Source organism: Ahaetulla prasina, chromosome 1 (assembly GCF_028640845.1).
Source record: "Ahaetulla prasina isolate Xishuangbanna chromosome 1, ASM2864084v1, whole genome shotgun sequence".
Taxonomy (NCBI): Eukaryota; Metazoa; Chordata; class Lepidosauria; order Squamata; family Colubridae; genus Ahaetulla; species Ahaetulla prasina.
Genome location: NC_080539.1, coordinates 80,470,652 through 80,493,202, shown reverse-complemented (window position 1 = coordinate 80,493,202; position 22,551 = coordinate 80,470,652). Strand labels below are relative to the sequence as shown.

Below are 22,551 nucleotides of genomic sequence, written 5' to 3'. Positions count from 1 at the left end.
CTTCTATGCTGTAACATTTTCAAACATTTTGTATTAGCTATGGCTGTGTTTTATTCCATTAGTTTTTGTAAATAGACCAATTATCTCATTTGTAGTCTAATTATGAAACATTGTCAGTCTACTACCACAGTTCTTATCTGTTCTTCGGCTTAGAATTAAAGCTCAGTTGAAACATCCTTGCCAATTATATGCTAGAAATTTGCTTTCCGATATTAAATCATGTAAAAGCATTAAAGATTTTGCACAGCTTTCTTTTTTAATGCATAAATTCTAAGATTGATAGTTGAAGAGCTAGGGCTACGGTGAGTGCCTAAGCTACCATATGTCTGGGTTTCAAATTCAGAAGGAAGGACATGTTTTTATAAGCATTAAAGTTCTGAGACTGGAATTCCATTTAGGGGAAATTCTTTGAAAATACTTTAAAATAACAATCACTGTCTCTCAATCCAACCTACCTCACAGGGAAGATGTTATTGTGTACAATGCACATTGCCTTGAGCCGTATAGAAACAAAGGTGGGATGTAAATGTATTACTAGCAATACACTGCTATTCTTTACCTGGAACAGACTACTGCTGAAAGAAAATAGCATCTCCTAATCATACCTGTAAACCAGTCATTTCCAGTTTGGTATATTCTAGATGATAAGTTGTAGAACGCTTTAACAGAAAGTTCATTATATTGCTTTTATTTCAAAATAGATTTTTCTGTAAAAGTACATTTTTGAATATCCTTTGTATACAGTTAATTAGTGAGAAGAAATCAACTTATTAATATAAAGGCAACTAAGAATTACTGCAAAAATCATACACTGCAATTTTGGATTCAAATTGTCATGCCTATTTCTGTTTAAATAATGCCCTGTAAACTGATTGAATCTCCCATAATTAAAGTCATCGAGTGTGAATTTAAAATAATTATGTCTTTCTTAAAAAAGTTTTTCTCTCCCTTTTCTATTGAAAAAACAAAAAGCGGCTTTGTAGTGTTGGAAGAAATATCCATCTGGGTTCATTTCCAAGTGGGGACAAAGACACTGGAAACATGGAGGCTGCTTGGAAAGATGGTTTAATGGTGGTCAGGATCACATGGCTTGAGTTACTGAACAGAACAAGAGATGAGATCCTGCGCGCTCCCTGGCTTTATGCTTTCTCTGAGCTTTGAACTTTCTGGGGCACAGGAAGAGTATCCTGATTGGTTGTCAGACTCCCAGGGGGTGGGGGTCTTAGCTAGCTTTGCTGGCTGATGTAATCTTCCCAGGTGTCATGTGGTGAGTTTCAGTTGCTAGATGGGTCCTATTGTGTTGCAGATGATGGTCCCATTGACAAAGGTGGGGACAATGAGTTTCTGTCTCTGACCCATTGACAAAGGTGGGGGGGAGTCAGGAAGCTGCTTTGTCTTTAAAACATGTTTCTCCATTTCTCATCCAGGGAAATATATTCTGCCTTTTAAATATTTTCTAAAATATTTCATTCTTCTAGGAGGGGGTGGGTGCTAACTTCCTACAGTAGTTCACGTACGCATCAACTTAATCCATGCTTGAATAAAATAACATTGGAAATGTATAATATCATAACTATTTAGTAATAATAAACATTTTATATCTAACATTATTTCATGAACTACATTTACCACATATTTATGTTAAATATTGAATATATTTCTGTATAAATAATTAAAATAAATTGAAGGAATTATAACTGAATGGTTATAATTGAATTGTAAGCATTATTTAATTTCCTGGATAATTATTTATACACATGATTATGTATTACTTCCATTCATAATTTTCTTTATGAATCTTTTTTCAAGAGAGCACAATCTGATGAACTGGAAAAGATAGAAAAGCATGGCAAATCAAGTAAAGAAAAGGAGAATGCCAAATCTTTGGACAAACCTGAACAGTAAGGATACTATAAACCATCTACACTGGTTGGGGAGAATCAACTGTTAACTTTTTAGTTCAGGTTCAGATACAACACAAATTGTTCTAACTGAAACAAATAATTAACCAGTTCAAGACGTATAATAACCATGGGGTTCAGTTCCACTTTGTTTGAGAAAACTGGATTACGATGTTCTCGAGCTATTCTGGTGATTTGTACAATAGTGATGCCTTCCTGTTTTCCCAATTCTTCTTCCAATAGATGAATTTATTACAAGTCTTTTGGTTTGTTGGCTTCTCCCCAGAAAGAATAATTTGCTTCATGAGAATAGGTTTCATTTGATCCTTATCCCTGCTTAGCTATTTTTCCATAACCTTGATACTTCCTTTTCTCTTGCACATTCTTTGGATTTACATCTTAATCCCTACTTCAAATGTACTCAATTTAGCTTTGTGTAAATGTATGTGTGCGCATTTATGTGCGTGTGCATGTCTGTATAGTAACTGTACTTACAGACATAGTATTCGATAGACACCAAAATATATTTGATGTCACTTTTCGTATAATGTTAATTCATCTCCCGAGCTCCCTGATTATATGCTAAAAATAGTTGAATTATCATGTGAGATATCTGAAATCTTGCAAGATCTCACCTGTCTCTCAAGATTTTTGTTATGGAAAGTCTCAGGACATTTAATATTAATTTAAATTTTCAGTCAAAGATGTATGTGTCCATATATGTATGTACTTCTGTTTTAGCCAGTCCTTTATCAGGAGGCAGAAGTAAAATTTTGCAGCAATCTCTGATGATTATTCCCACCCTCTTCAAGAAGTATATAAACCTGTACAGACCCCAAGTCTATACTTCCATCTAGATCAGCGGTATCAAACTCAAGGCCCAGGAGCCAGATCTGGCCTTTGGGATGCTTAGATCTGGCCCACAAGGCTGCCTTAGAAACAGCAAAGGACCGGCCCACAGTGCCTCTGCCAGCGCAGGCTCCCACCAGCTCCAGTTTCCCTGACAGAAGGTGGCAGGAGGCTGTTGCGGCTGAAAACGGAGCTTGGGAGCCCATTTTCACTGCCAGAGCACTTGGGTCACCACAGATGCCCCCAACATGAGTGATGTCAAGATGGCCACACACCACCCTAGCCATACCCACCCCGGCCCCCAAGGTCAAACACAATCCTGATGTGGCCTCAATGAAATCGAGTTTGACACCCCTGATCGAGATCATTTATCTTTTTATCACATTCAATATCTGAACCAAAGTTCCAAGCTCCAGTAACAGGACAGCACTATTAGTCGCTTCTTTGAGGACCTAAATTATTTCAAGGGACACATATTTTAATAGCTCTTCTCTTTCCCCACTGTCTTTTTTTTTTCTCAAGGCAAGTGTGTCAGAACATTTTTCTGTTGGAAAATGTGTCCTTATGGGAAATACAATCACTATTTGAAAAACTCATTTTTTTCATTGCTTAGCACTGGCTAAATTGAGTTGGTAAGGGGTGAGAGGTATCTGTATCTATTGGAAATCTCGTTTCAGGTGGAAGACTTCTAGATAGCTTCAGAAGTTCCATTGCCAGTTTCAGAGAAGGAATGGATCTCATTGTTCTTAAGTCTTGTTGTGTCCAAAACCAATAAATATCCTTTACCTGCTATCAGGTCTTTTGTTATCCTTCCCCCTATGTTTGGGTTCCACATTATACATATAATCTGTTCCTGTTCAGAACAAATTTTCATTATTCATTGGTTTAATTGGGAATGATTTTAGACTATAATTCTGAACCTATTTTTGTCCATCAAGTTCTTTTAATAGAACTCAGTCATGTTTTTCCTTAATGTCTCCAGGTTTCTTTATGAGCTCTCCCTGATTCCCAACTTCTCTGAACGAGCCTTTTGTATCCTGTTCCAATCAACATTCTCTGAAAGCATTTCCTCTCTCCGAAGCAAACTTGAATTGTTGCAGAAACTGTGTGAGGTAGGTTCTGGACCATCTGATGCAAGACCTAGATTGGCTGATATTTAATCTTCCTTATTCAACAATACTCATATTTCAAAAGTTTTATTTATTTTACATGCTCATTAAATGTGAAGGATAGCAGTCCTGCTGAATGGAACATTTTTATGATTGTGCTTCAAGATCAAAGTAAATCTTAAAATTTGGCTTTCAGTGCTGAAGTATAATAACACCACAAGTCTATAGCCAATGCACATCAACCTCTAGAGAATAATGTACCTTTTTCCTGTGCCAAAGCAAAATCTTCTCTCTTTGTAACAGGCACTGGCTTTCCTTCAGAATTTCCAAACAAACATATATTGACTTTTTCTTTTAGAAGTGCCTTTGTTTCTGTAATAATATATAATAATAATCAGTTGATTGTAATTTTGGCAGCATTGGCAACAGCAGCAATCTCCCACACTTAGCTTTTTAACAATAAACAAATATTAGTTAATATTACATAGGCTATATAATAACTTCAAGGTTCTTCTTCAGTCTCAACAAATCAGAGTTGCTATTGACAATGCTGCAAAGATGATTTTGAAACTATTTTGGGAGGAGGGTATATAACACTCCCCTTTTTTTCAATATTCTCAATTCCATGTGAGGCTTTCATAGCTGTAATTCTCCATGGGAAAAATCTACAGGGCATTCATAGATTGCTTAAAAATGTTCAGTTAAAGACATGTTCCTCAGGGACTTAATAATTCCTCAGTCACCAAACTTCGTTGCCTTCTTTCAAAGCTTGTCTCTTGCTTGTTTGCGGCCTGTTCAGCTGCCAATGCTGTTACACTGGAACCAGTTTCATCCTATTTAAGGCTTTCTGCGTTGCAATCAATCAGAGGTCAAGCCATTGACGAACTTTTTGCTGCCATTCCATATAATCCATATAATTTAACTGGAAGCAGTGCAGTGGTGGGATCCATTTACCTTCGCTACCGGTTTGGAATTGGGAGCGTGTGCATGCATGTGTGCGCTTTGTGTTTGCGCATGTGTGTGTGCTTCTGTGTATGCACAGAACCTTTTGTGCATGCACAGAGCATCTGTGATGATGTCCAGGTGGATGGGCGGAGCCTCCCGCCACTGCCACTACCAGTTCCCCCAAACCAGGATAAACCGGTAGAAACCCACCACTGAAGCAGTCTCAGTAAGGGAACAGAAAGTCCTTGCACTGTATTCCATCTGAAATTTTCATGGGAACCCATCTATATGCCCCTTCCCCAAATATTTCATTCACTATTATCAATTTTAATGGAATGGGAATGATATACAGAGCAGTAGTGTATCTACTTTGTTAGGCAATTAAGTCAATGTTTCCCATTCGTGTCCAGTATGGTGGATTGCCTATATATTTATTTTCGTTTTCTTGAAGAAGAACAAAAAGACACACATGAAGCAATCCAGCTTTTTATCCTCATACTGTTATCAATATAGCTGTTTTTTTTTAAAAGGGGGGTACTTTTTGCTCACCAGACTTTTTGTAGCTGTCAAGAATTCCTATGCCTTAAGGAAAGAATAGATCTCTTTCCCCTTTATTATAAAGCTCTGTATTTTTCACATTTGCCAAATCACTAATATACTTTATACAGTTTAATTTGCATAGTTTAATTTTGCCAGATGCCTTCTTCCATTCAGAAATGTTTGCACTGATTATAGGGCTCAGCCAGCATGATTCTTTCAAGTATTTCAGTGCCAGGAGAGCTAACTCATTCTCCTATAATTGCTGCTTGCTTGTCTCTGTTCTACTGCCTGCTTAGTAGCTTTAGGAGGCTGGTCTGATGGTGTATGGGAAAGGTCTTGGGAGACTGGGCCAAGAGTTCCTGCCAAGGGATCATTTGGATAAGAGACAGCATGACCTATAGCTGGATAGTGGGATAAGCAACAGGCTCAGATAGGTTCCTCCCCTAGTTTCTTGGGCTGTAAAAGAAGTAGGGGGAAAGATTGCAAGATTGATGTTAGTCTCATGAGTAAACCAGATGGGAATCACAACCAGATGAGCTAATTATACTTTATTGTAAAGCTAAATTGACAAAAATCTTGCAAGTCTGAAAGTACATCTCTCTTCCCTCTGCCCATCTTCTTTATAGTCTAAGAAACTGAGGAAGGTTTCTTCTCAGTTTTTTTTTTTTATTTATTTATTTACATTTATATCCCGCCCTTCTCCGAAGACTCAGGGCGGCTTACAATGTGTTAAGCAATAGTCTTCATCCTATTTGTATATTATATACAAAGTCAACTTATTGCCCCCAACAATCTGGGTCCTCATTTTACCTACCTTATAAAGAATGGAAGGCTGAGTCAACCTTGGGCCTAGTGGGACTAGAACCTGCAGTAATTGCAGGCAGCTGTGTTTAATAACAGGCTTCTTACAACCTGAGCCACACCGCGGCCCAGTCTCTTGCCCCATCCACTGTCCAGTTGTGGTGTCGTGTCCCACTCCTCCGCTGACGGCTGGGTCAGGGAAATCCGAATCAGGCTTGCCTCTGCAGCTCTGCCCAAAGTCCTAGCAAAGTCCTCAGAGCAGGCAGGAGACCAGTAAGTGACTTCAGCAAGATAAGTTCGACTTTGCCTGACTCAGAGACTGCCAGAAAGTAGATCCTTTATATAGGCCATGGGGTGTGGCTCCATGACTCAGCACTCATTAAGGCCTGCCCCTCCCTTCCTTCTGTTGCCTCCGCCTCTCCAATCTTCTGATGCGAGGATTACTCCAATCAGCTGTTGTTGGGAGTAAACCCTCCTCAGGCTCACCTGCTGTGGAGGAGGGGGAGGGGTCTAGCTGCTCCGTTTGCCTGGGCATGGAGTCAGGGCTGGGGCAGGGAGATGCTCCTTCTTCTGCAGTTTGTGTGGGCATGGAGCCAGGACTTGGGCCGGGAGGCATACATTCCTCAGTGTTCGGGAGCAGGTAAGAAGGCCCCGGCTGCTCTGAGGGCGGGCAAGACACAACATGTGGGTTGTGATGTCCCTTACTTGACAGTTCCCTAGGTAGCATCTCTTGGCTCTATCTCCAAAGGTCTTTCCCAATACCATTACATTTAGTTAATCCAGCATTTCACGCATCTCTTGTGTAATGGTTTCACATCAGGAATTGTCTCCAGAGTGATTACAGTGGGCCCAGCCTATCATGCTGAAGTTGTTCAATATTAATAAAAAAGGTTTAACTCAGGGATGAAATCCAGCAGGTTCTGACAGGTTCTGGAGAACCGGTGGCAGAGATTTTGAGCAGTTCGGAGAACCGGTAGTGGAAATTTTGAGTAGTTCAGAGAACTGGCAAATATCACCTCTGGCTGGCCCCAGAGTAGGGTGGGAATGGAGATGTTGCAATATCCTTCCCCCAGGAGTGGGGAAGGAATGGAGATGTTGCAGCATCCTTCCCCTGCCACGCCCACCAAGCCACACCCACAGAACCGGTAGTAAAAAAAAATTGGATTTCACCACTGGTTTAACTTAAAGACATTTGAGCAAGCTTTGGCAAAAAATGACAAGTCCCTGAACTTGAATATCTCTTACTCTAAACTATAGTTCACCATTTTGTTTCTATTCCCTTAAGCAACGTTAGAAAACCTTCCTCTTATGGTATAGGTATTATCTCATTACAAATGCTGCTGAGCAACAACTCTTTTCCACCCTGTCCAATAGTGGAGCACTTGAACAATATTTGAAAAGTCATAAGCTCCCCAGCACTGTACTAATCTTAAAATAAAAACTATTTTTAAGTTTGAGGCTCACAAAATTAATATTTCTGCATCTGTAAATAGCATTTCGGTATGGGCTTCAAATGTTCAAGAATCCCTTTTCTCAAGATATAAATGTTTGATTTTTTTTTAGTGATACACCTACATAATAGTAAGGAATTATAAACGTAATTATTACTGAAGTTTCCAAATTATTATTATTTTGGGATCATCCCAATGGGATTTTGAACTATTTAAAATTAAATTGCATTCAATTGTTTTGACAACAGCTATGTGATTGTTACACTTTTTATTAAATAAAATGAAATGTTTCTAACATGGTCTGTAGTAACTTTTCTGCATCTTCTTTCCCCAGATATTGAAAAGTGGCTCAGGAGTTATGCGGGTTCTAGGCTTGGTCCTGGCTTTTGGGAATTACATGAACGGTGGAAATAGGACAAGAGGACAAGCAGATGGCTTTGGACTAGACATACTTCCAAAACTCAAAGATGTCAAGAGTAGTGTAAGTTTTACTTCCCATGCCTTAATTATTATGGCATTTAATATGCTGCATTGCTTTACTAAGCACGAAAGGCCCATGCTCACAGTGCTCTGGTGGTGCAGTGCAGTGGTGGGTTTCAAATTTTTTTACAACTGGTTCTGTGGGTTTGGCTTGGTGGGTGTGCCATGGCTTGGTGGGCGTGGCAGGGAAAGGATACTGTAAAATCTCCATTCCCACCCCACTCCAGGGGAAGGTTACTGCAAAATCTCCATTCCCACCCCACTCCATGGGAAGGTTGCTGCAAAAATCCCCATTTCCTCTCGATCAACTGGGAATTGGGAGGCAGTGAATAGATGGGGGCGGGGCCAGTCAGAATTTTTACTACCGGTTCTCCGAACTATTCAAAATTTCCACTACCGGTTCCCCATAATTGGTTAGAACCTGCTGAAACCCACCTCTGGTGCAGTGGTTAGAATGCAGTACTGCAGGCTAACTCACTGCTCACTCCAGGAGTTTGATTCTGAGAAAGGAAGGAAGGAAGGAAGGAGGGAGGGAGGGGGGAGGGAGGGAGGGAAGGAAGGAATCTCCATATGCAGAGATAAAACATGTTGTTATGTTATTTAGTCTTGTAGTAACTCTTGGATGCTAGCGGTGTGTAACAAATTGATGTTACATAATTTTCATTCCTAATGTCTATCTACAAATTGGAATTACAGATGTTTGTAGTTTGTAATTCGAAGCTTAAAAAATGTTTGCAGCAAATACAGGTAGTCCTCAACTTAAAATACTTTGTTTAGTGATCATTCAAAGTTACAATGACTGAAAAAATGACATGAGACCACACACGTTGCAATATCCTCATGATCATGTGATTTACATTTGGATGCTTGACAACTGGTTCATATTTATGACAGTTGTAGTATCCAGTGATGATGTGATCAACCTTTTGTGACCTTCTGACAAACAAAGTCAATGGCGAAATCAGATTCACTTAACAACCATGTTACTAACTTAACAAATGCAGTGATTAACAAATGTTGCAAAAAAATCATAAAATGGGTCATAACTCACTTAACAAATTTCTCACTTAGCAACATAAATTTTGGGCTCAATTGTGGTGACAAGTCAAGGATTACTTGTATGGGTATTGGGGGGGGGAATATAAAAAAGGATGTACCAGGAGCAGGTTCTGACAGGTTCTGGAGAACCGGTACCGGAAATTTTGAGTAGTTCAGAGAACTGGCAAACACCACCTCTGGCTGGCCCTAGAGTGGGTTGGGAATGGAGATTTTGCAATATCCTTCTCCTACCTCGCCCACCAAGCCACGCCCACAGAACTGGTAGTAAAAAAAATTGAATTCCACCCTGACCAGGAGATATAACAATGATGAGTCAGTTTAGTGCTGTTTTTTCTTCCAAATTTGTAAATTCATAGTGAAATAGATTAAAATAAACTTGTGTTCATGAAAAAAACCCCAAACCTGAAAAATTAATCTATCACAAAATCCTGTTTATTGCTAAAACATTGGATTACAACTCTTATTGTAATCTGATATTTCCCTATTATTTATATTGAAAAAAATTATTTATTTTAATATTAATATTAAAAAAAACATATTCAGTGGTTTTAAAACTCCGTAAGTGTTACATTTAATAATGAACTTACATAACATCTAAGTAATCTTCCCACTGCTAGCATATATTTTCCTTTTTTATATATCAGTAACATTAAAAAATTTACAAACTGAATAAAGATCATTTGTAAGGCTCACAAAGGGGAGGATCTTTTCATTTCAACATTTCTTAGAATTCTTGACTACAGTATAAAACTATTGTATTATCTTAAAAGTGATATTAAAAAATTATCTGTTGCATAAATGCATGGAAGGCTTTTGAGTTTATTCTCACTTCCATTTTTGGGTTTCATTTGTTTTTTTGCATAACACAGGTAGTGTTAACATATTCACTTAATGATGATAACTGGGGCTGGCAACTTCATCACTAAGCGATCTCATAAAGTGTGGCATCGTATGACTGCATCGACTTACAACAGCAGCTCCAACAATTCTGATTGCAGTCGTTAAACGAATTCCACATTATAAAGTCCTGGTGAAGACCCAACCATTATTTCTCTGAATTTCAACACAAACTTAATCTATGGTTCACTCCTCTCATCCATATTCTCTTGTCTGGTCTAAAAATTAGATCATGTTTATACAGACAGACCAATATAGATGTTTACTTTTTAAAAATTCCATATTTTCAGGGCTGTAGTTGTATTTCCACTTAACATAATAACAGAGTTGGAAGGGACCTTGGAGGTCTTCTAGTCCAACCCCCTGCCCAGGCAGGAAACCCTACACCATTTCAGACAAATGACTATCCAACATTTTCTTAAAAATTTCCAGTGTTGGAGCATTCACAACTTCTGCAGGCAAGTTGTTCCACTTATTGATTGTTCTAACTGTCAGGAAATTTCTCCTTAGTTCTAAGTTGCTTCTCTCCTTGATTAGTTTCCACCCATTGCTTCTTGTTCTACCCTCAGGTGCTTTGGAGAATAGTTTGACTCTCTCTTCTTTGTGGCAACCCCTGAGATATTGGAACACTGCTATCATGTCTCCCCTAGTCCTTCTTTTCATTAAACTAGACATACCCAGTTCCTGCAACCGTTCTTCATATGTTTTAGCCTCCAGTCCCCTAATCATCTTTGTTGCTCTTCTCTGTACTCTTTCTAGAGCCTCAACATATTTTTACATCGTAGCGACCAAAACTGAATGCAATACTCCAAGTGTGGCCTTACCAAGGCATTATAAAGTGGTATTAACATAGTTGTCACATGACTACCATTTGAGAATTCCTGCCAGTTTCATCATTGGCTTTGCTGGTTGGAAGTTGGCGGTGAAGATCACAACATGTGATAGTAATAGCAATGGCACTTAGACTTATATACCACTCCCATAGTATTTTACAGTGCTCTCTGAGTGGTTTACAATCCCAGCATAATCCTCCCAACAATCGGAATCCTCATTTTACTCACTTCGGAAGGATAGAAAACTGAGTTAATCTAGAGTCCATCAGGATCGAACTCCAGACTGTGACCAGAGTTAGCCTACAATACTGGATTCTAGCCACTGCCCCACCAGGGCTCCTCATATGATGGTGGCATGCTGTGACCATCATAATTGCAAGCTGGCTGTGGAGCACCCAAACCATGATCACACAACAGCAGCAGCTACTACGACTGGTCATGAGTCTCCTCATTTAGCACCATCATAACTTGGAACAGCTGCTGAATGAGTGGTTGTTATCTGAGGACTACCTGTGCTCCAAATGTATACAAATACAAATTATTCAATCTAAATGTCAATATATTTCATATATAAATACTATTTAATTTTGACCTTATACAGGATAACAGCAGGAGTCTTCTGTCGTATATTGTCTCATATTATTTGCGCAATTTTGATGAGGTAAGTATGAACTTCCAATTTAACCTTTTTTCTTTTAGGATAGTTTTTGATTCTATCATTTAATATAAAAACTTTTGGTGAGATCTAGTAGGGTGGTTTCTTGAGGGAACTAAGAATAAGGTGACAAATGCTTTCATAGATGCTCACAATCTGCTTTTTCAAACTCAGGCTTCATTTCTCAACCTCTAAGGAAGGTATTTGAGGGCATAGGAAGTGTGCAGTATGAAGGCAAGTTTAAAAAGTGTTGCATATTCAGGGATTTCCTTTCACAATATTGAATGCCATCTTTTTAGGCAGTTGATAAATTTGATTGTTGTTTGCTTGTATACTTTCAAAAATGAAAGATGTTGTTTGCTTGTATACTTTCAAAAATGAAAGCACACTACTCAGTAGTATCACTGGCTAAAATCTGTCAAAGTAAAGCAAAACTGACCAGATTTTGTGTGGTGTATGTATGTATGTTTGTATGTATGTATGTATGTACGTATCCTGTCTTTATTTTTATCAATAACGAAGAGTGGCAAACATACGTAATACTCCTTCCTCCTCCTATTTTCCCCATAACAACCTTGGAAGGTGAGTTGGGTTGAGAGAGAGTGACTGGCCCAAAGTCACCCAGCCTAAGGCAGGAGTAAAATTCACAGTCTCCTGGTTTCTAGCCTGATGCTTTAACTGCTATAACCGTGATGGCGAACCTATGGCATGTGTGCCACAGGTGGCACACGGAGCCATATCTGTGGGCACGCAAGAGTTGCCCTAGCTCAGCTGATTTTCGGCCTTCCGGGCCCACCAGAAGTTGGGAAACAGCCCATTTCCAGCCTCCAGGGGGTGGGGGGAAGGCCGTTTTTGCCCTCCTCGGGCTCCTAGAAAGATACTGGAGCCTGGGGAAAGCGAAAAACAGCCCTTCCGGTCCCACCATGCCATTGCATGCCAAAAACGTGGGGAACGTGGGGGTTTGCACATGCATGCACGGGGTGCATTGAATTATGGTTGTGGCACACACATGTGCAAACCCACCCACTCCCTCCGCTTCTGGCACGCAACGGTAAAAAGGTTAGCCATCACTGTGCTATACCAAAACAGCTCTTAAGTTTGCTGGTTTGAATTGCTGAATTGCTATTTCTGACATTTAAATACCACCCAATCAAGAGCATTCCCTTTACAGGTTATACTACCGGTATCACTAATATAGAAATTTCGCAGAGCAAAAAATAATTTGGCGAAAGCACCAGGATTCCCCACCCCTTCCTTAAGCGATACTTGCTCTTGAATCACTTTGGTAACGTATTTAATGAAAGCGAGAAAAATGTGTAGTTCTTGTCTCAATGTTAGATTATCTATTCAACCTGCTTATTTGTTTTGCCAGGATGCCGGAAAAGAACAATGCATATTCCCTCTTCCAGAACCGCAGGATCTTTTTCAAGCTTCTCAGCTAAAATTTGAAGAGTTCAGTAAGGATCTTCGCAAACTGAGAAAAGACTTGAGAGGTAAAAGCTTTGACTTCTAGGCAGACATGGGAACATGCTGGTAGATACATTGGAACATGCTGGTAAATGCCTCTAATCTGTGCCATCAAGCGTACAAGAAATGGCAACGAGAAAGCCACTATGACAGTCGAATTCTCAGATACCAGAAGTATGTCAGACCTTAGGCTGCGTTTTGAATTATATTTAAAGATTTAGATGGATTTGTCTTAAGAAAAGAAATGGGAAAATTCAATTGTAAATCTGAAACGTACTAATTTTATTTTAAATATATAATACATATATAAATATTGTATATAATATATATATAATACATATATAAATATTGTATATAATATATATATATATATTTAAATATATAATTTTTTCTCAGGGTTCAACATTTGAGAAATCAAATTTCATCTAGGAATTGCTGAAGATTCTTCTTAACTTATCAGTATATTTCTAAAAGAAATTTCAGAGACTTCTTAGGCTACACCCTGTGCAGAATTACCCGGAAATTAGTTTCATAAAACTAGGAAGGATTTTTAGCCATACAGAGACACTTATACAATTCTGTTGCTAACTTGCAGAAGAAAACCTCCACAATCCTGATCCACCAAGGTTGTTGCATGTTTCTAAAACCTATCTCGAAATCCTAAGAGATTGGGCAAAGAATAGGAAGATTTGAAAGTGCTCAGTTCAAATCTCATTTTTGCCACAAGCGTTAGTTTCTCTAAGGCAATTTGCTATTGTTCTGTCTAGCACAAGGCCGGAAAAAAAATTCCTACAATGTTTTTTCTTTTATCTTAATTGTGTGGCAAATGCAGTATCCAAATCAGGAAGCTAGGCAGCCGGGCCTGTTTGGGTCAAGAAACTTTAAACTTCCTTTTAAGAAGGGAACATGATAGCCTTGGGCTTTTTGTGTTAAAATGTAGCCAAAGGGTATGTGGAAATGTTCTCTTTTTATTTTAGAAATATCTCTTCAGTGGTGTGCATTCTCTTTGATTTACAATGCATCAGTTAAATTCCAGGAGACATTTTTGGAGGAATTCATCCCACTTTTTCAACGCAGTTATCATGGGAGGGGAGGGGAGGTCACCTTGGAGAAATTGAAGTAGAAACCATCCACCCAGTTGCTCTGCCCACAAACATGAAGAGTTTTGTGTCCTCCTCTAGTTCTGTTTCTAAGCCGCACCCTTTTCTCCAGTATGCTAACGCTAATATGGGAATAGTAATATTGGCATGTCTTAAGGGCCTATTGTAAGGATTATAGATATGTAATACTATGTAAGAGAGAAAGAGAGAGAATGAATGAGAGAGACAGAGAAAGAATGAGTGGGGGGGGATGTCTCCTGCCAAGAAAGCTGATATAAAATATACTAACTTTTTCCAGCTGTCAAAATTAATATCTTTGGCTCTAGCCACTTTCCCTAAACTTTGATTTCCATTATATAGGCAGGCCCTCATTTTCTGGGTCCCCAAGGATTGAAACTAAGACTGGTGATTCACAAAGAACTCCAAAAGGAACTGTTCATACTGGATAAACAGGCTTTAAAAATAGAAGAAGTACCATAATAGTGCAAAAGCAAATGCATAGTGGAGCAAAATATCAACATTTTTGGGAGTGTGTGTGATATTGATTAATATTAAGTAGATATTAAAAACATGGTAAATATAGCGGCTAAAAGTAGTTTTTTGCTTTGGGAATTGGATTAAAATAATACTGTGGTAGCAGTGACTGATCAGAAAGTAGGTTTTGGGAATGAAAATGAACAAATGTATGAAAACTGAAACACGGCATAAAGTTGCTATAAAAAAGATTCTTTTCAAGCTGGCTGGAGAATTCTGGGAGTTGAAGTCCAGATATCTTCAAGGGTTGAGAAATACTGCTGTATAGGATTGAAGTTAAGGAAAAATCTCCTGTAGTTAAAACCTGCTATCCTGAATTAAGAAGTGGATGGAATGAAAACCCTAAAATTGTCCTTCTTAGTCGTAGCCCCAACGCTTTGAAATCCATTTCTAGCAGAGATGCTCTTCTTTTAGCTTTCACAGTTGTCAAGGCAGTCTTTTTTCAGTAGCCATTTGGGAAGCAATTCGTAGGGCTTCATTTGATGTTCAGTTTGGAGAGCAGTTTTTTTAGTAATGCTGTATGAGAGGCATACTCTTAATCATTATACTTTAGAGCAGGGGTCTCCAACCTTGTCAACTTTAAGCAAAGCTGGCTGAGGAATTCTGGGAGTTGAAGTCCACACGTTTTACAGTTGACAAGGTTGGAGATCCCTGCTTTAGAGTATACATTATGTAGACATTTGCAAAATCCTGGGAACTTGATCATATAATCAAACAGATTTAAATGGATGAATTCATAAAATAACTTTAAAAAAACAATCAATGAACTCTCCTGACAACTCATCTCCCTTTCTTTTGAATCTTCTAGCCTTCTCTCAGCCAGAAATAGGCTACCTATCCTGCCTTAAATGTCGATTTCTAAAGAGCCCTAGTAGAAAGGGAGGCCTCTTTCTCAATGTTGCAGCACATCTCACTCTAGAATGTGGAACACATGCAACAATAGTATATCAGCACTTCCTGTGCTGATATTAAATACCTGTGTAATAATAAAAGGTTATTAGTACGGTTTATCATTACAGGACCAACCCTACAGTTAGTGTATTGGAAGTCTTGAAGTGTAGTACTATCTCTACCGCTAAGCTGGCCCTCCCTCCTCTAATGTATTATTCCATGGGACATGGGAGAATGTGATCAGCATAGCCAAAATATAAGTAAGATCACATTGTGCTGTATGCACAATGAAAGAATAGCACTTTGCATTTCGCTGAAATGTTTGAGCTGCAGCTGGAGACAAGACAGAAGCCAGACCAAACAGAAGAGTAAGACAACGTCATAAGTCACAAGGCAGCTTCTGGCTCAGACTAGAGTTGAAGGAGATGGAACTGATCTTATACACCCAACAGTTCTCTAACAGTCAGAGTTAGGGTTGTGAGCATAATGTCTATGATTATTGAGTCACTAATAAAAAAGTAATTAAAAGGGATAATGGCACTAATAAATGAAGGATGTGTACTGAATGATTTCCAGGGTGTTGTGTTTAGTTTAATTTAGCTTAGCTTAGCTTAACTTAGTTTACAAACAATGAATGGTAGAGCTGCCCATCTTGCAAAGGTGATTCTGGGTGGTATACAGCAGTGGTGGGTTTCAAATTTTTTTACTACCGGTTCTGTGGGAGTGGCTTGGTGGGAGTGGTGTGGCTTGGTGAGTGTGGCTTGGTGGGCATAGAAGGGACAGGATACTGTAAAATCTCCATTCCCTCCCAATCCAGGGGAAGGACACTTCAAAATCCTCATTTCCTCCCAATCAGCTGGAACTTGGGAAGCAGAGAATAGATGGGGGCGGGGCCAGTCAGAATTTTTACTACCAGTTCTCCGAACTACTCAAAATTTCCGCTACTGATTCTCCAGAACTGGTCAGAACCTGCTGAAACCCACCTCTGGTGTACAGAGATTAAAATCAAAAACAGTGACATATTTCATAAAATCCATATGCAACCCGACTATAATGTGCTCATGGGATCAATAAGAACCACCATTCTCTTTCAAGTCACTAAAATAAAACAATAGGACTTGCCTTCCCTCCCAACCCAAATCCTATGCACCTTGTAAAAGGCCCATAAGGTTGGGGCCAGCTGGATCCCCCCGAAGGCTATACCAAAAAGCAGGCAGAGCATCAAAAAAAAAAAACAACAACATTACTACTAGGGACCCAAGATGTAAATGCCTGCTAAACATAAAGCATTTATTTCTGCCCTCCCAAATTAAATACATGCATGTAGAAAACACAATTCCTTTCATGAGGAGCTTCTTCCAGTATCTAAAAGTATCAATAACTTGTGTCAACAAAAGAGGAAACACTTAATTGGTACAACGAGCCATATCTGATGCTCATATTTACTCTGTGGGTAGTTTTCGGTTCAAGTGTGTCCAATTCTCAGACACTGCCTAGACTAGTCCCTGCAGTTGTATTGGGAAAGTTTTTCAGAAATAATTGTCATTGCCTCCTTTCTGGAACTGAGAGAAAGAAACAGGTCCAAGGCAATGGTGGGTTTCAAAAAATTTTACTACCGGTTCTGTGGGTGTGGCTTGGTGGGCATGGCAGGGGAAGGTTACTGCAAAATCCCCATTTCTTCCCAGTCATCTGGGACTCTGGAGGCAGAGAATAGATGGGGGCGAGGCCAGTCAGAATGTTTACTACTGATTCTCTGAACTACTCAAAATTTCCACTACCGGTTCTCCAGAACTGATCAGAACCTGCTGAAACCCACCTCTGGTCCAAGTTCACTCAGCTGGCTTTGTGCCTAAAGTGGGACTTGAACTCACAGTCTCCTGGTTTCTAGCTTGACACCAAACTGGCTCTCAAACAAACCAGTGCTATTTTTGTAATTACAATATTTATTTTACAGTAAAAAATCAGGACGATACCTTTCATATGCATAGGGCTAAAAAGGAGAATTAAACTGAATTTCATTGAAAGGAAGAATCATTTTTTTCATTGTTTTTAAAGTAGTAACTGCACAGATTCCACACCTTATTTGTTTTGCTTGTTTTATAAGATGTATGCGTTGAACTTTGTTAATTCAGAAGGAAAAAGACATAAGGAATATTAGATTAAAAAAAGCATTAATTTTAGTTTTTTTTCAAGATGTGGGCTGCTTTTTTGTATTTTAGAATACAAGTGATTTTTTATTTTTTTGTAGTTGAAGTAACAATTTCTATAATATTTCTTCTTCAGCTGCCTCTCGTTTTTTTTCTCAATTGTTTTAAAGCTTTATGTGGCTGGACATTAATCTGTTATGTACCAGACAGACATTCTAATAAACAAAGGGTCTGAGACAGCTCGGGATTTTATTAATATATCTACCAGTTTGGCTCCATTAATTGCCCTTCAATTTCACAGCTCTCCAGGATCCTCAGTTGTGCCTTTCTCTGTTCCTTGACACAGAGTTTGTTAAGCAATCTGATCTGCTTTTGATCTCTCCTGACTGTCACCAGAGTTTCTTGATCTAGTTGTGTTAAGCTATGACTTTCGGTAATTCATTCATTCTGCACTCAAAACATTAGTATTTCTATAAGACTTAAATCACCTTGCTGTCTTAAAGCATATCGAATTACTAGATCCACTGATACAATACAGAGGCATTTTACATGTAATATTGATATAGACTTCTGAAAAACTTCATCCCTCCCACCACCAATCACATACATACATTTTAGAACTAGCTGAAAGTAGGACTTTAACACATACATTTTCAAGAGACTTCAGTTCAGAGGTGGGTTTCAGCAGGTTCTGACCAGTTCTGGAGAACCGGTAGTGGAAATTTTGAGTAGTTCGGAGAATCGGTAGTAAGAATTCTGACTGGCCCCACCTCCATCTATTCTCTGCCTCCCAAGTCCGAGCCGATTGGGAGGAAATGGGGATTTTGCAGTATCCTTTCCCCAGAGTGGGGTGGGAATGGAGATTTTACAGTATCCTTCCCCTGCCATGCCCACAAGCCACGCCCACCAAGCCATGCCACACCTACCAAGCCACACCCACAGAACCAGTAGTAAAAAAAATTGAAACCCACCACTGCTTCAGTTCTAGTTAAGAATTTTTTTTTTCAAATATGCACAACTACCCAGAAATAAACCTCTTTTAAGTTGAGATAGACTTATTCCCAACTAGAAACAGTGCTAGACAATCTTCTTTCAAAAATTGCTGCAGCATAATCCTAGTTTGGGAAATTTAATGTTGGGTACTCTAGAAAGTCTCTGTTTGCTTGATCATACTATTTTTATTAGATATTTAAAAAATATCTTGGAAATAAGATTGATGGCAATGAGATATTATTATTATTATTATTATTATTATTATTATTATTATTATTATTATTATTATTATTATTATTATTTATTACTACTACTATTATTATTACTATTATTACAGAATTATCAAATTTATATGCCACCCATCTTGCAGTTCAAAGTGACTCTGAGTGGCTTATATATTGGTTCTTAGGGTCTTTAATAAAACATACATACAGAGAAGCCATTCCAAAGGGTAAAACCTTGGGACACCTACAGGAATGACCTCTAATTTTATATATATATGAAGGGAACAGGAAAGGCTTTTAAAGAAGAAAATGTACACCGAGGAACTCTTGGTATCTACATCAAGACACTATGTACTTCTATTAATTAACCTAAAAAGCAAAAAGTTTTCTTTTTTAAAAAAAACCAAATAAATAAAAGGCAGTTGGGTGTAGGAATTAAGGTACTGAGCTAATGGGGAAGCCATGAGTTCTAGTCCTGCCTTAGGCACAAAGCCAGCTCAGTGACCTCAGGACTATCACTCTCTCAGCTCTAGGAAACAGGCAATGGCTTATCACTTCTTAAATCTTGCCAAGAAAACTACAGGACTAGTCCTGACAGTTGTTAGAAGTCAACACTTAGTGGAAAGGGATAGCCTCCCTCCCCCCGCCATCAATAAAAACATCAGTATCAATAAGGAAGAACTTACTAGTTAGAACTTAATGTATATTGTGGAAAAGTGTTCATTGCACTATTTAAATCATAGCAGACAGTGGTGGAAACTTCAGATTAGGCTTCTGCAGCATGTCACCCTTGGTGTTAAACATCTACTAAATCTACTGTAAACAGCTCAGGTACAAAATGATTTTTTTGAACAAAACTTGTAATCTTATAATATCCCAGAGCTCACTGTAACATCATTGCTAAAAAGGCTTTAAGAGTTGTAAATCTTATTTTACGAAGTTTTCTCTCTGGTAACACTGTATTCCAAACTAGGGCATATGCCAGACCTATATTTGTTTACTGTTCACCTGCCTGGAACCCTCACTGTATTTCAGACATCAATACATTAGAGAGGGTCCGGAGATATTTTACTAGGAGAGTTCTCAAATCTTCTGCTCGAAATAAAATTCCCTATACCACCAGGCTTGAAATCTTAGGTCTAGAAAGCCTCAAACGACGTCGTCTACATTTCAACCTATGCTTAGTTCATAAAACTATTTACCAAAATGTTCTACCTGTAAATGAATATTTTAATTTCAACCATAATAATACAAGGGCCATCAATAGATTTAAACTCAATGTAATTTGCTCTAATCTTAATTGTAGGAAATATGACATTTGCAATAGACTTTTGTAAATGTCTGGAACACTCTACCTGATCCTGTTGTTAGTCTCTCTAATCCCCATATCTTTTACCCTAAACTGCCTACAGTTTAGGACCTTTCATGTTTCTTAAGAGGTCCCTAAGGGAGCATGCATAAGCGTACCAGGGTGCCTACCGTCCCTGTCCTATTGTTCCCAATTATATGTAATCATTCTATGTGTTTATGCCTATGTTTTGCCAATTTATATCCTTTTTTTTGTGTGCCAAAAAATTTTCATGTGTCCATGTCTGCGTCTACTCTTTTACTTGTTTTCTTGTATTTGTTGACAAACAAACAAACAAACAAACAAACAAATAAATGTACTATATGATTCACAGTCAACATTAGGAAACAGTTTACCATTGAAATATGTAGGCTATATGTAGATTAACACATAACAATTCCCTATAGAAAATTCCATAATTTTGTTTGAAACTTTATTTTTTATTTTCTGACATCTAAGGCTTTCATTTTTCTTGGTATGCTTTCTACAGTTACGCTATAAATATATCTAATTTATATTTTGCTCTGAATGGGTGTTCCATTCCATTTTGTATGAGTGTGATTAATGAATGTACATGTGTAGATTTTAAGGCACTGTTTCTGTACCTCAACAACTTTAAGATGTATGGAAGTTAAAATCCGCACATCTTAAATTTGCCAAAGCTGAGAAACATAGTTTTAATGGGAAAATTATACAATTATACAACTGAGAAGTGGCATGTCAGGTGATCCATAGGAATACAAAACAAACTTTCTGGCTAACCAAGGTCAGTAACCCCAATAGAAGGCAGTGGAGAATCACTCTTAGGAACCTCCATGCCATGGTAATAATCCTAAACTACTTAGATCAGGGATGTCCAAACTTGGCCCCTTGAAGACTGGTAGACTTCAACTCCCAGAATTTCCCAGCCAGCAACTTGCTCATATTTATAGCTCATGCTGGCTGGGGAATTCTGGGAGTTGAAGTCCACCACTCTTCAAGGGGCCAAGTTTGGACACCCCGACTTAGATAGACCTAAGTTGCAGAGTGATATATAAAAACACTCCAAGACTATTCTCCTGTAGAATAAGGAACAGCAGCAAACAAGAGCTGCATATTTGGATATGATTCAATTTAAGGTAATGAGGCTATTCAAGTCCTCAGTGGTTTGCATGATTGCTGCTGACCCATCTCATCTTTGTGGCCAGCTCAGCATCCTTGTCCCATCCTCAGACAGCAATAGTCTTTGCAAATATGGCTGAAAGGGTTAATTGACTGAAACACTGCTGTATCCAGACTTCTAAACTGAAACCATATGTAAATGAAAGGCAAGATTTCATTCAGTCTTTGAGTCATGGTCTTACAATCCTTAAAGCTCCAAACAAGGTTCTTCTGAGAGAGAGTTATAAAGCCTTAACAGCCATTGGCCTAAGTCAGAACAATCCTTTCCCAGAACAAGTAATTAAAAGAGAAGGTGTATACCCAGAATTAAATGTGATTTCCCCTTCTGATGCTACATTCCAAAATATCTTTATAGTTCCCAACTTTTACCACTTCTCTATGGCTGTGGGGTAGTCAGATCAGATGAGAATCTCGTAGAGAATATTTTTAAATGTATATGTCCATTATACAGTAATAAAAATGGTTTGGAAGAATGTTTAGAGCAGGAAATAAGATGCATTCATGGTGCACACATCTCTCCGTGTTTAAATGATAGGGACAATTCATGTATTGAATTTGTAAAATTTGCATGCATTTTTAATACATTTTCCAGAGGTGTAGTAACTGAGATTTAGTATTATAGTATCTTTTCCTCCAATTTTAGGCTAAAATAGAATAGAATAGAATAAAAATGTTATTTTCAATTTAAATGTACCCTAATCAGCATACATTAAAATGAAATTTTGTTGCATTCAGCTCTCAAAAGATAACTATTATGCATATACACAAATACACACACATATATGACACAGAGTCTAGTTCAGAGGTATATAGCGGGGGAAAAAGAATCCTGCAAGTTTACAAGATGGATGGCAAAAGGAACAAAACTGTTACAGAATCCAGTAGTCCTGCTATAGATACTTTGAAACCTCTCCCAGAGGGAGCAAAAGAAACAAATCATGTGAGGTATGTGGGGTCTCTAACAATAGCACATAGTGCTTATAAGCAGTATCCTCAATAACAGGAGGCAAGCTTCCTGTAAACTTCTCTGCTGTCCTTACCACTCTCTGTATGGACCTTCTATCTAAGGCACTGCTATCACTAAACCAATCACTGATGCACTTTGTTAAAATCCTCTCAATTGTGCCTCTGTAAAAAGTGGCCAGGACAGAAGGAGAAATATCTAC

At 38.4% G+C, this 22,551-nt stretch overlaps 1 protein-coding gene across 1 annotated transcript in view; it reads left to right on the top strand.

Annotated features, from left to right (window-relative positions):
- Positions 1-22,551, top strand: part of FMN2 (formin 2) — a 224,110-nt gene that overhangs the window by 158,660 nt on the left and 42,899 nt on the right. Inside the window, exons 9-13 of the mRNA XM_058165778.1 lie at positions 1,810-1,901; positions 3,733-3,862; positions 7,931-8,077; positions 11,467-11,526; positions 12,893-13,013. Of these exons, the coding sequence (XP_058021761.1) occupies positions 1,810-1,901; positions 3,733-3,862; positions 7,931-8,077; positions 11,467-11,526; positions 12,893-13,013 (550 nt within the window). The remainder of the gene's footprint in view (positions 1-1,809; positions 1,902-3,732; positions 3,863-7,930; positions 8,078-11,466; positions 11,527-12,892; positions 13,014-22,551) is intronic.